At 43.3% G+C, this 14,340-nt stretch overlaps 1 protein-coding gene across 3 annotated transcripts; it reads right to left on the bottom strand.

Annotated features, from left to right (window-relative positions):
* Positions 1-9,264: 9,264 nt before the first annotated feature.
* On the bottom strand, positions 9,265-14,317 carry LOC311023855 (beta-1,3-galactosyl-O-glycosyl-glycoprotein beta-1,6-N-acetylglucosaminyltransferase 4-like). 3 transcript variants are annotated; one of them, XM_084025945.1, is made up of 3 exons: positions 14,300-14,317; positions 13,209-13,266; positions 9,265-11,805 (listed from the first exon to the last, which is right to left on the bottom strand). In XM_084025945.1, exon 3 carries the CDS (start codon positions 11,802-11,804, stop codon positions 10,515-10,517), a length of 1,290 nt encoding a protein of 429 aa, XP_083882071.1. In that variant the 5' UTR covers position 11,805; positions 13,209-13,266; positions 14,300-14,317; the 3' UTR covers positions 9,265-10,514. The 3 variants fall into 3 exon arrangements, with proteins under 3 accessions (XP_083882071.1, XP_083882069.1, XP_083882070.1); XM_084025943.1 differs by lacking the exon at positions 14,300-14,317 and adding an exon at positions 13,570-13,729; XM_084025944.1 differs by lacking the exon at positions 14,300-14,317 and adding an exon at positions 13,513-13,530.
* Between the last annotated feature and the right edge of the window lie 23 nt (positions 14,318-14,340).

Genomic DNA, 14,340 nt, shown 5'->3' with positions numbered 1-14,340 from the left:
ACAGTTGTAGAGGCAATAAGTCCTTGAATGTGAGTTAAACATGCTGAAAGCAGCTTTTAATGTCTTAAACCATGAACAAAAATAGCATAATATTGAAGACTGTACATTTTGTCATACTTTAAGTATATACATTACACAACCAAATCAAATAATAATCTTAATTTGAGCATAAAGATTTTACATTACAGTAGAAAAGTCTCCAAAGTTTGATATTGAATAACCCTTGTCTCTATGCTCACTATGAGGGATCACACATTTTTCATCTTTTAGATCCAATTCCTTTGTCACATTCATTAATTTGTCAGTCACTTTACAAATTGTCTAATGTACATCTCTGCTCTGCTGTGCTCATCTTTTTTGATTGCATACATGCGCCCAGTTTCTGTAGAGGGAACGTCAATCCTTGCAATCCTAGCCTGCAGTGGGACATTACACACGTCTTCTCTCCTTGGCCAGTAGAAACTCTTGGCAGGGCCATGTGGGTGCATGAACTGAACCCAGTACATCTTCATCTTCATCTGAAACATCTCTGATACTTCCTATCCACCATTTCTGATCATAACTCACATATTGTCTCATAGTGAGCATAGAGACAAACTGTTATTCAATATCAAACTTTGGAGACTTTTCTACTGTAATGTAAAATCTTTATGCTCAAATTAAGATTATTATTTGATTTGGTTGTGTAATTTATATACTTAAAGTATGACAAAATGTACAGTCTTCAATATTATGCTATGTTTGTTCATGGTTTAAGACATTAAAAGCTGCTTTCAGCATGAAACGCTAAATTTATCAGTAGCATTTAGTCACATGTAAGTCTTTAGTAGGCCTACATGGTAAAAAAACACAAATGAATTGCCCTCCTGTGATGTTTACTAGTAGGATATTAGGACATGCAGTACCAAAAACGGCCACCAAAATCCCACCAATATCAGGATTTTAAAAAATCACTGCGACAAAATGAGGCAAAACACCCTCCCGATTTTTTAATATGATTTTAACAAGAATATGATCTTTCAAAAAAAGTAAGTTTGGACCTGGGTAAAATATCTTACCCTGAAGGCCACAGGTAAGATAGTTTTCCAGATATTGCTGTTTAAAAATGGCTTTTCAGAGTATGATGCCAAAAACCGTCTAAACTACCCTTCATTCAATGATGTTTCATGAGAAAACTGTTGACAGTAGAGACCTAATATTTTGGATTTGTCCTATTAACAAGTGTGTCTTTGTACTTGAATTTTTTCAGGACATTCTGAGATGGTCAGGTGGGAAGATTTTCAGAAATTTGATGAAATGACACGGAATGACCCAGCAGGATGATAGATAGAGGTGACTCGTACAGCCTGATACCTGCATCACGGCTTCTGTGTGTAATTTCTTTAGATGAAGTAGCTTCGCCTAAAAACCTGAACCTAAAACGAATGGGAATATGAACTAATATTTTTCACAAGAAAGACTGACTATGGGGTAGGGGACCCCACTGCACCACACCCTTCCTAAATAAAAGCCTCAAACCAATAAAACCAGTTCCGGGATTTTATTGCAGTGAGGCAGTTGGGGGATACAACCTGCATCCTGTATACAAGGAGGGCTGGCTACAGTGGCCTAGAAGCACCAATCTGAAGAACTGTGACCAATTTAATGTAACTCTTAAAGAGAGGAAGAGAAAGTTGTCACTGTCATTATAACAATTATAACTCCTCTGTCTGATCAGTTTGTGTATTTACTCTGTTTTCTCAGCCTTCCTCTGTGTCTGTATTTGGGGGTCTGATTCCACAACGGTGACATGATGAAGTCTTCAAACCCCACCAACAAATCCTGGATTATCCTGACATAAAGGCTCTCCTCACGGAATAAACAGGGCATTTAGTTCAGGGAATGAGGAGGAGCTGAAGAGTGTGCAGAGCTACAGGAGGGAAAATGGGGGATCAGTTGTAGCAGAACAACATCTGCATAATCTGGATGGGCCTGGAACCCACCTCTGGATACAAGGAACCCAGCCCCCTGCCTGTGGGAGACAAAAAGTGGGTGAATAATCTGAATTTCTTCTTCAATAGATTTGATCAGTCCGCCCCTCCCCCCTGTCCAGTCCTCCCCACTGCAACAACCCCTATTGTTTGCACCCCCTATATTTTTGCCCCACCTCCCTTAACACTTCCAACACTCATCTCACATCTCAAATCTCAAAAATACATTTTCTGAAAACTTTAAAAACAAAAAAATAATTGCCCAAAAATAAATAATTAACCAGAGAAGTCCTGTCCAGACCAGAACTGGTCTGGCCTGCACAGTTTGCCTTGACCTTAAACCCATCCAACACATTCAGGATTAACTGGAATATGGTATCATATAATAATATTCATTGTTAAAATGTAATGAAAGAGAAACTCAATCATATGCACGTGTCCCTGTCGTGAATACAATGGTGTAACTGAAATCTTTCTCTCATTTTTAGGTTGATAACATGTCTGTAATGTGAGCGTGTTTAGTCCCAGTAGGGGGCGCTGTCCACTCAAACTTCATTTTGCTTCTGGTTCCACCACAACCACTCCAGCAGTAACTTACCAATAGAGCACAATCAGCTGTCTTGTACCATTTCTGCATGATAGCAAATGAATATAACATGAATGCTCTGAGGTCAGAAACCTGATTGATTTCATCATTTACTTACAAACCTGCAAACCAATTATGCATATGAACATGCTGCATATCTGTCATTGATCAAAATGGCCTTATATCTGGATTTGGACTAGTAGTTTATTCATCACACACAATACGTATATACGGTATATGCTGTACTGTTGGTTGAGTAACTGGATGATCACATATACACCGACCTATACAGTGAGACATCCTATATGTGCTCTAGTTCTGGCAGACAGCATGATTGATGCCTTCTGGATCAGGTGACGCATCAGCTGAGCGTATGGACATCACCATGGTGGGTTTAAGCTGCTGCCCGATCCGGTTCCACTCCGCAGCCACCGAGGCGTTTACCCAGGAGTCCCGTTTCTTCCCGGTTTCCAGGATCCTGGATAGCCTGCTGCAACATAAACCTGGTCTCACTCCCAGAGAGTCAAACCCCGACGTTTGGGCAGTGACCCCCACAATGGCTCCCGAAGGCCGAGCATGAGATCAGATCCTGATGGGCAGGCATCCATTCACCTCAATTGATCAAATCATCTTCGCTCAACCTTGCCCTTTCTTAGTGTTTTGATATAAATATTTCATTGTTTTATAATTTCTTACAATAAATCCTTTTTTTTTAAAGAAAGCATTTGTATCGTCTCTCGCTGCTCGGCCGAGGGAGGAGAGAGAGAAGTTATCACATACAGTGCTCTTGTTATTCCAGGCTATTACCTCATGTAGTGAGGTGTTGGTTGGAACCGGTGGCTGTCTGCGCAGACAAGGCCTCCATTATGCCTGAGAGAACTGGGCTCTTTTCTTCCATGGCCATCAGTTATAAAGCTGGCTTTTCATGCTAATGAAAACATGAGGTTCATATCTGCAAGGACGATTGAGCAACAAGTGACTAGCTCGACACCCGTCGGCCCGATGCGTTTCTGTCGCCGGACTAATTAAAAATTGCTGACGTGGCAGATAAAACCCTTTTGTGTTATTTTTTTCCCGAAAAGCTGTTAGAAACCGAGGCTCGCCTTGTATCTTATGTTTGCATACTTATTTGTTTGCTCAGGTTGTGTACTCAGGCAGATATTTGCATTGAGGTGAGAGCGGTGAGGCAACGGAGCGAAGCAGAGAAGTGTAAGCAGCCTCGAGGCAGAAACAGGAGAGTGAAAAATAGCTGCTAACAAGCTACCTTTCTGGGAATGAAACCATAATTTTTGTTTCATCACTGCATAATGCTGAAAGTATTTTCTTGTGGAGTGCAGGCCAGACCATGAGCGATTCCAAGACATACCGCACGCCAGAATCTTAGAAGTTATAAAGCTTTCAAGCCAATTTCTCATTCAGAGCTTTTTGCAAGTTTCTGAGGAGTGCCTTATCAAGGATAAACACGTCTAACCTCTGGCCATGCAGTCCCAGTGGAAAGGGTGGATTTATTTACCACTGTCCCAATCCCCCCCCCCCCCCCCCCCCCCCTTCCTTAATTCTGCAGCCAGGTCCTGGTTTAGTCCACAGGAACAAAGACGGGTTGTTCGCCCTGAGGTGCTCCTGGTCTATCTAAGTACGAGGCATCGTCGACGCAGGAACTGGGCAGGACTGATGACAGTCTGTATTTGGATACATGCTGAGAGGCCCTTGATCAGGTCGAAGCGCCGTGAAGGTTGAGCTTTGTGCACTCCAAGAATACACTCTTTATACTGCCACATGTAGAAAAATATATATATATACAAGCAGCATTCAAGTTTTACATGTATACCTCGAAAGAAAATACTTTTCTTTTCCTACCATAGGTTCATTATAATCATCGCCGTGGTTGTCAGTAGAAAGTAAGATTGTTGAATTTTATCAGCTGGATGTATGTGTTTTTATGTCCTGGATGGATTTGTTACATTCATTCTCAGCTGTTTGTGAAGGATCAATATAGTCCGTAGAAACTTCTGAAACTACTGTTCAGGAAAAAAAGCACCTCTGGTCTCGAGCTAATGAGACAGTGTGACGCTGGTCCACAACAGCTCAACACAACATGACAACCTCAGCGCTACCGTTTGGTTCAAGCACTGTGTGACAAAGCCAAGTCGTCTTGTGATCGTGGGTCTTGAAGTTGTTGTTGTTTTTCACACCAGGGCCAGAAGGAAATCCCTGAAGGTCTCCAGATGACGTGTCAGTTGACTGACATTGGGTGTAGTCAGGCTTATTGATTCACATAAAAGCCTCTTATATGTTGTTTATTCATGCAAACATCCGTTGCCTGGCAACGACGTCGGTCCGTGTTGCAAATGCAACACTTTTACAGTAAAGCTCTTATTGTGAATGGCGACCCCTCCTGCAGGTTTCGCATCGACCTGGATCCTGTGCTCTTATTGGCTGTAGCTCCCTGACAGGTGCACACATTTACCCGTCTAGATCTAGAACAGCTCGTGTCTAAAGGTGGGTTCGCCCCAAACGCGAAAGTCAAAGCAGCAGCTAACTGTGTTAGCATAGCTAACAAGCATTTTAAAAGACCTAGCAAACTCAATGGCCTCCACATCCCATATATAAACCAAACTGCCAAGTTTAAAACAACTGTACTTAAGCCAAACACATGTGTTCGGATGCCCCACCCTCAAATGTGCCGACAGACAAAAAATAAAAGGCAAAATGAACATAGATCTGAGATCCTTTTGGATAGCTTTTTTGACCGTATTGTCCAACGCACTCAGCAGCCAACTGGCTTATGTCCACGGGGAATCGGGCCAATGATTTGATCTTTGCATAACAAAGAATCTCGGGAACAGCGAGCCATAATGTAATTACTCCAAGCTGGGAGGGAAGGTTCTTCTTGATGACTTGTATTTTTAAAGGCAAAAATCGCTACAAAACAAATCACAAATTAAATGAGAGGGTATGAAGAGGCTGGGCCAAGGACTTGGTGGGTGAAACTGAATCATAAATTCACAGACTTGGACGATGACACAGCACCTCTTTTGGGAAAGAGGTCTTAATGAGCCAGGTGGAAAAGAAAAGAGAAAACACAAACAGCTCGGCTTGGACCGTGTCCAAAATACCAGACTAGAGAGAGAGAATGATGCTTATTGTTCATTGTATACCTGCAGACAGACGGACGTGTAGGAGGGGGAACGGGTTTGGTATTCAGATTTCACCTGTCCTCCACAACCCCAACATGCCGCGGAGCAGCCATGAATTGGGTTTATTGTGAGGAGCGGGGCAATATGGGAGAGGAGGGCAGACAGTGAGGCCCACTCCGATGAAACCCACATCTGATCTGCAACCCACAAGGCCCGAGCTGCTTGCAACTACTGTGAACACTTCAACTACTAGTGAAGCATTAAGAAGATCATCAAGTTGCACTGTGGGTATATAAAAAAAAAAAAAGTCCATTTCACACAACCTTACTCAGCAGTTTTCCTATCCCGCCCTCTGAAAGCAAACTGGCCAATTACAGCCCAGCATTGGCTCTCCTCCGTAGACTCGTGCATTTACGATTATCTTGTGAATAAAGACGTACCTGGTCTTTGTCTTCTGTCTCGATGGCCAGATGATCTGTCGGCTTCTATCAGTCTCTTTAGTAAGTGAGTCAAATTGATAAGGCGTTATAAAATACAGAAGATTTAACATGTTTGACCCGAGGGCGGATGAATAAGTGTGAGTGTTGACGGTGTAATGCTCTGTCGGGGAGGGTGAGGGGTTTGAAGTGGATCCTATAAGGTATAGGGAGCCAGTGGGGAGATTTGAGTATGGGGGTAACACCAGACCTTCTATGTGACCTTGTGAGGAGTCTGGCGGGAGGCATTCTGGATCTCCAGCAGATGATTGAGAGCAGACAACTTATGTCGGCTTCTCTCTGAAATCGATAATATTAATTCTGGGAGTACAGTTAGCGTAGCAGCGTGGGGGATTGTTTTACTTTTCTTGAGCACTCACCCACGTTCAGTTCAAATGCTGTTTCTGAAACAGGAAAGTCTTTTCTGGTGAGTCAAAGGATGACTTTCGTTGGACCCACAATGCTGGTAAACCTCCACCTCTAGCAGGCTTTAAGACTACAGTCCATCTGTTTTAGGTTTCCGGTTTCTGTAGATGTGAACTCATGCTGACATGATGTGGGTTTCGTTGGAAGACGTGACAAAGCTCCAGACAACACAACAAAACAGCTTAGCCAGGATAATTAGTACTCATCATGACGGGTGGACGGATCGTTTTCATTCACAGGGATACGAGGCTGATAGATGGGCTTTGCAAATTTCAAGAATAGCAATGTAATGAAGGGCTTTTTAATATTTCATATTTCTCCCGCTAACTGCCGAGGTGAGGCACCAGGGCTTGGTTATGTGAGACAGACTTATTATATTCATGATGTCAAAGTTGTTCATACAGGTCGGAAAGAGTAATGAACACAATGACAATGCCTTTCAGGGCACTCAAGGTCGCCTTACACAACATATAAACAGTCATTTAAAAAAGCAAAGGACACATATAAGTGCAATAAAAACAAAATAAAATCAGAAAACTGCAGGGTGGAAGACAACTTAAAGTGAGTATGAGAGTTTGAAGAGGTAGGTTTTTAGACGGGATTTGAAGATGGATAGAGAGTTAATGTTCCTGATGTCGGGGGGGAGGGAGGTCCAGAGGCGGGGGGCAGAGCGGCTGAAGGCTCTGGACCCCATGGTGGACAGACGGGCAGAGGGCACAGTGAGGCTGATGGAGGAGGCTGATCTGAGTGCCCGGGAGGGAATGTTGATGTGGAGGAGGTCAGAGAGGTATGGGGGTGCGAGGTTGTGGATGGCCTTGAAAGTGTGAAGCAGGATTTTAAAGTCTATGCGAAATTTGACAGGAAGCCAGTGGAGTTGTTGAAGAACGGGCGTGATATGATTGATGGAAGGAGTTCTGGAGACAATGCGAGCAGCTGAATTCTGGACCAGTTGGAGCTTACGGATGGACTTGTGGGGGAGACCAAAGAGGAGGGAGTTACAGTAGTCTAGGCGGGATGTGACTAGGGTGTGGACCAGGATGGCAGCGCTGTTGGAAGTGAGGGAAGGACGGAGGCGGTTGATATTGCGAAGATGGAAGTAGGCTGACCGGGTAACATTATTAATGTGAGTCTGGAATGACAAAGAGCTGTCTAGGACGACACCCAGGCTCTTAACCTGAATGGAGGGGGAAACAGAGGAGTTGTCAATGGGGATGGTGAAACTGGGAGTGCTATTGAGAGAGGATTTTGAACCAACAAGGAGGACCTCAGTTTTATCGCTGTTGAGTTTGAGAAAGTTGGAGGATAACCAGGATTTGATTTCCTGTAAACAGACACAGAGGGAGGGGGGCGGGAAGGTGGAGGTGGGTTTAGAGGCGAGGTAGAGCTGGGTGTCGTCCGCGTAACAATGGAAGTGGATGTTGTATTTTCGGAAAATAGAACCAAGAGGAAGGAGATAGATGATAAATAGGATGGGGCCGAGGACAGAGCCTCGGATGATGGTGATCGCAGCGTCGTTCTCACGACTTGAACACCAGACATATCGGGCATGTGGTTTCCTGTGTCTCGACCTCAAGCTCACCATTCGATTGCAGCATTCATTTATAAACATAGACAGACTAAAAAAACGCCGCCAGTCCTCCAGAAAGTGTATTTGACTATGGTTGCATTTCACTATATGGAAACATAATTTTTAAGAGAGAGCAGGCTGCACAGTGTTGGCACCAATATCTGGCTTCAACACCACAAATATACGACTTTTGTGACGAGATAACTGGGAAAAGTAGTTTCTCTTACGGTTTTGGAGATGGAAACACAAGTCAGTGAGCTCCAAGGACTCTGATCCTAAATGCTGATGGCCACCTTTTTGTAAGGTTAACACTCACGCACATTTCCATCACAACACAGTCAGCTAAGTAGTTGGCCATTTGACATCTCTCCCACAGTTTGCTTTAAAAACCTCCCCGTGAAAGATTGCAGCAGATTAAAGGCTCGAAGTGTTTACTTAGTCGAGCAGACAGAAACATAAACCGCTGCTACGTAACCGACGCCGGCTGCCGTTACTACACTGCAGCGCCACATCCTCCGTGTTGTATTACTTCTGTATAAACAACGATGCAATCCTGGTTCAGCCTGTCATGGATCATCAACACTGTGACGTAAAGTAGTACTAGTAGACACAGGAATCAGACGTCAGGTTCTCCATCTCTGCCCTGCCTCAACTTTTGTGCTCGACCTTTCTTATGACCTCCATGACCTTCTGAACACAGGAGTCTGGGGTCAGATTAGATGCTGGAGCTTTTTTTTGAGGCGAGGCAGGATATTCTGACAGACTGAGGAAGCTTCCACCTCCCCACACTCATTTCATAAACTTCACATCAGTCCTGTCCAGAGAGGGAATTAAAACAGTTCGATGCACTCGGGTCGAGGTGCATTTGGAAAGATCCAGGTGAATTTCATCACAACGTACTACCTCGAGGTCCAGAAGTTCCATTAAACTGGTCTCACTGGATCAGAATACTCAGAATTACGCTGTGGAGTTTTCATCGTAAACAACCGACAAATCGCATCCTGAAGTCTAAACAACACATTGAACATATTTCTTGCCTCATAAAACCTTTACAAAGCCTTTTAAAATCTTTATATTTATGGATAAAAACAGCCTATTAGAAGCATCATTCTTTTATTCAGGAATACATCATCTTAACAACTTCAAATCAACTGCTGGCTTCATGACAAATAAACACAAAACACGGTGGATCATTTCATTTACAGAACAATTTGAGTCTTTGGTATTTTTTCTACTCTCAATATAAGAGTAATCTCTGGAATCAAAAGCAACGTGGACGCTGTATTTGGATGTAATAACAAGTGGCACTTTGTTTCCGATGGCATTTCCTCAAATAACCCGTTTCTTTTTGGACAAAGGCACTTTTTCAGATTCCATCTGTCACCGATTAAAAGCTTTCTGGGGTCATTGAAGTCTGACGACGATTAGACTTTATGAAATGATGTGGAAAAGAACCACCTGACCTAGAAGACGCGGAGGTAGAGCGTGCTCACCCTCTCGTCAGAAGATCACAGGTTCGAGTCCCGGCTGCTCCAGTCAGGGGAACATCCTCGGGCGAGATACTGGACCCTCTAAGACAATGTGTCATCAAGATGGCACCTTGCAAGGCAGGCGTTGCCAGCAGCGTGTGTGTGGTTTAAAATAAACAACCTCTGTTACGTTACAGTTGCATTATTAACACAGTGTTTTAATGAAGCAGCTGGTTCGGACTGCGGTGTCCAACGCACATTTTACGATTGTATCATGGGATTTGCTCGATCCCGATCCATTTCTGCAACAACGTATCACGCTTGCAGAAACGCACAGTGACATTGTTTGTTTATAGGGAAAATGTAATATTTGGATTGACTAATTGGTGAAATTGTTTTTAGATTAATTGATAAGAAAATGTTTTGTTATTGGCCGGTCATGGTCTGTCTTTAAAATAATAATATATCAAGATAGCGTAACCAGCATAAATAAATAACGGCCATCAGTGGACTTTCTTACGCAACGTTACGTAAGAATAGTTTACTTTTCCTTTCACACGACACGGACAGCAGTCACCTGGGTGAAAGTCCTGACCGAACCACCAAGTGGATTGTTTTGCTTGTACGCTGACAACTTTCAGTTACATTCACTGGATATACTACGTTGCTTAGCAACATAGCTGTGTTTTGCAGGAACGTACACTGTCTGCATTTTTCTTCTGGCGACCGGGCAGAATAGTAGAGGCAAACAAAATGAAAATACTCAAGTGAAGTGCCTGCATCTCAAAAATTGTGCTCAAGTACAAAGTTTGAGTCGATGTACTTTGATGTAATTTTGCACCTTTTGCCTAACATAATAAATACCGGAGCTGATCTCCTCCCCTCATGTTTGCACATATCTGCGTTTTTCCATCAGCTTCTCCTCCAAACACTTAATCAGGATCGGGTCCACTTTGGGGTCAAACTTGTTTGCAAACCAGTGACCGTAGTTGAGGAGCCAGCGGAGCTCGGCCGCTCCGTAGATGCAGACGCTCCGCATGTGTGTCCCTGTGCATGCTGGGTAAAGTTTTCCTTCTAAATAGTTCCATTTGACTAGTCTCGTCTTACTCCTCAGGTCGGTGATGTCGGCCTCGGACCTGGGAACGTGTCCAGGCACCCCGGGGACCCGAACCAGGGTGGCCCAGAAGTGCTCATCCGGCGAGTACGTGTCAGCGGACCACGACAGAAAGTCCTTCGCCACCCGGCTGCTGCTAACGTAATTCACAAAATCCCGGGAGAGGACAAAATACGCACTCCCAATGAACATCTCGATGCCGTCGGGCGGAGCGTCTTTCACCACCGCGGTTCTGACAGGGATGCGGCGGTACTCGTAAGGCACGTTCTTCAGCTCGTGCTGGAAGCCGAAGCGCTGCTTCTTGAGCGTGCTGGGTCGGCTGGACTCCAGCATGTTACTGCCGTTCAGCTGCTTCAGCTCCGTCACCAGCTCCAGGTTTGACTTGAGGGGGAAGTCCTGGCCACACAGATTGATGACATACCTCCACTTGACCTGTGAGGCGAGCAGGTCAGAGAGGCAGTTGAGGTCGGCGTTGAGCCTGCTGATGTGGGCGTATTCCACAGACTCCAACTTTGAGGCGATGAACACGTTGGGAGCGCAGCGAGCCAGGTTCTGCATGGCCTTTATGAACGCTGGCGCTGACTTCTGGTCGTAGTGAATGCAGTAGGTGTTGTGAGGCGCGTAGATGGCGTGAAGGATGCGCTCCACCATGGGTGCGTTCTTGTGCACCACCAGGGAGTACGCCAACGGGAAGCGCCGCTCTTCGTCGGACACCGGGACGTCGTCGTAGCCCCTCGTCCTGACGAACGCCCGACAGTCGGAGGTCAAACTCACCGTGCTGTCATCGTCCACGTCCACGATGACCTTGCGTTTCATCTCCAGGGTCTTGCCCACCTCCACCGGGTCGAGCTCGTAGATGGCGGTGCAGTTGATGTCATACCTGTGGTTGTGGGTTCTGGAGGAGCTGGCCGTGATGCCGTAGGGCTCGATGTAGACGCTGTCCCTCACAGGCACTTTAATGTAGACCAGCTTGAGCAGACAGAGCGCCAGCAGAGACAGAGAAACCAGGAAGCACCTGTGTCTCAATCCATGTGTGTAATGGGCACATCTTATTTTCATACTGGGGAATAAGCAAATCCATGCAAATGAGTGGAATCGCAGAATAACGCAGTTTTTACTGTTATTACTGTTATATACTGTTATATTACTGTAACACATGAGGAAACCCAAGCAGATCATTGAAGCGTCTCAGCACTGAAGGCTAATTTGCCTGTCTTTTATGGCAAGCCTTTTAACATTTATTCGAACCACACTCCTATCTGTAATTATATTTTAGATATCCATAATAGCATTTCTCCTAGGAGAAATGGTAATTAAAGATATCCACAATACATTCTTACTAGTAAAAATGATATTTTAAGATATCTACAACTTTGATTGTACTAGTCAAAACTAAATTTAAGATGTCTAAAATTCCTTAAAAAGTATAAGTGGCCGTTTTATCATTTAATAGCTAGACTGAATATGTATTGCAGATATCTGTAATTCAATTCTTCCCAGTCATAAAGAACATTTCAGATATCCACAATGGCATTCTTCCTAGGACAAATGACGTCACTTTTGCCATTCATGTGTATTGGGCTTTCAATTTCAGATATCCACAATTACATTCTGGATATCTAGAATGAACATTCTGGATATCTGCATTGAATTCTTATTAGGAAAAACTCCCATTTCAGATATCTTCAATCCAATTGTTACTAGTCATAATTTAATTTTTTTTTAATGGCGTCCTGTCTACCTGTCAACAGATATCAACAATACATTTGTGGATATCTGCAAGTGTATTGTTCCTAGTCACAATTCTAATTGTAGATATCTGAAATTTCATTTCTACTAGTCATAATATGAATTGTGGATATCCATAACGACATTTCTACTAGTCACAATGTATTTTTGGATATTCAAAATGACATTCTGGATATCTGGAATAGTTTTTCATTTTGGATATCTGAAATTAAAATTATGACTAGTAACAATTGGATTGAAGATATCTGAAATGGGAGTTTTTCCTAGTAAGGATTCAATTGCAGATATCCAGAATGTTCATTCTAGATATCCAGAATGTAATTGTGGATATCTGAAACTGAAAGCCCAATACACATGAATGGCAAAAGTGACGTAATTTGTCCTAGGAAGAATGCCAGTGTGGATATCTGAAATGACAATTGTGGATAGGAAGAATGTCATTGTGGATATCTGAAATGACAATTGTGGATAGGAAGAATGTCATTGTGGATATCTGAAATGTTCTTCATGACTAGGAAGAATTGAATTACAGATATCTGCAACACATATTCAGTCTAGCTATTAAATGTTAAAACGGCTTGCCATAGTCTTTTACAATACAAACACATCTGTTTATTCAACATGGATGTTTTGTTTAAATGTGTGCTTCTAAAGCAAGTCAGATCAAAGATGAAACAACAAATGAAATTCATGCTTTATGGTCTTTTAAATTACCTTGCTGTCTAAAGTTGTCTTCGCCATGCAAACTTCTCCCACAGTTCCACATAAGGACCTTCATGTAATGAGAAATAAGTCTTCAGCGAGTGTGAGGAACAAAAAAACAACACAAAGAAAGCAAAAAGAGAGAAAGGACACAACACTGACAGCATCAACGGACGGAAATTAATTTGTTCCGATTAGTTCACACAACTTTCAGAATTACGCAGCGGACTGAATTTTTTTTTTCTCTCTCTTTCTCAAAAGGAAATCACATGATGAAGCAAATCTACCCTGAATTACTGTGTACGCGGTTACCTACGTTGCAGGAGCGAGAGAGAGAACAGCGCGTGGGACTGCGACGGAGGAGAGAACTCACCACGCGCGTAAAGAAAGTGCCGAGCGGCCGCGAGACCCGTCTGCTACGTCCGGAGGTCCATCGCGGACTGGAGCGACTGGAGCCGAGGGGAGGGAGGGGCGGCGGGGCGGGGAGTAGCCGGACCGCCCGGTCACATCCAGCACATAACCATCACCCGATACATTTACCACCCACTCACTAATGATTAACCGCAGTCTCTCATATCTTTATCACTATGTTGCTCGTGAATGTAACATTTCATTTCCTGCATTCTTGTGAATATTTTACAGTTTATTGTTGAAACCGTTTGTAAAGGCAAAAACACAAAATTAGCTAGCATGTTAGCTGATAATATGGAGCTGTAAGGCATTAAAATATGTATTCTCCAGATATACTAGCGTGCACGGGTCTCTCAGTTCCCTCCTCGTGTGTGTGTGTGTGTGTGTGTGGGAGGCGCACGTTGCACCCTAATCACCTCAATGATGCATTCAATAATGTTGATTAATTTAACAAAGCCCTGGACTTTAATGTGTTTCAGGTTCAGTTTTGTTTTGCTTGTGTTCAAAACTAGATAAAAATATATATATATTGTCTCCCTGCACACCTGTTCTCTTAGATTTACAGAATTAAGTTGTAATATTTTGTTAAAAAAATGGTAATACAACAATAACATTGTAATTTAAAGAGAATAAAGTCATGATATTTCAAGAGAATGTCTACCCGCTTTCAGTTTAAAGAAATTGAAACTCACCGACAACTCAGGCATAAATCTCTCCATTGTGTGGTAACCTT

This window comes from Eutrigla gurnardus, assembly GCF_963514095.1.
Source record: "Eutrigla gurnardus genome assembly, chromosome: 13".
NCBI classification, from domain to species: Eukaryota; Metazoa; Chordata; class Actinopteri; order Perciformes; family Triglidae; genus Eutrigla; species Eutrigla gurnardus.
Note: the sequence above shows the minus strand (reverse complement) of the source record. Positions and strands in the feature narration are given on the sequence as shown.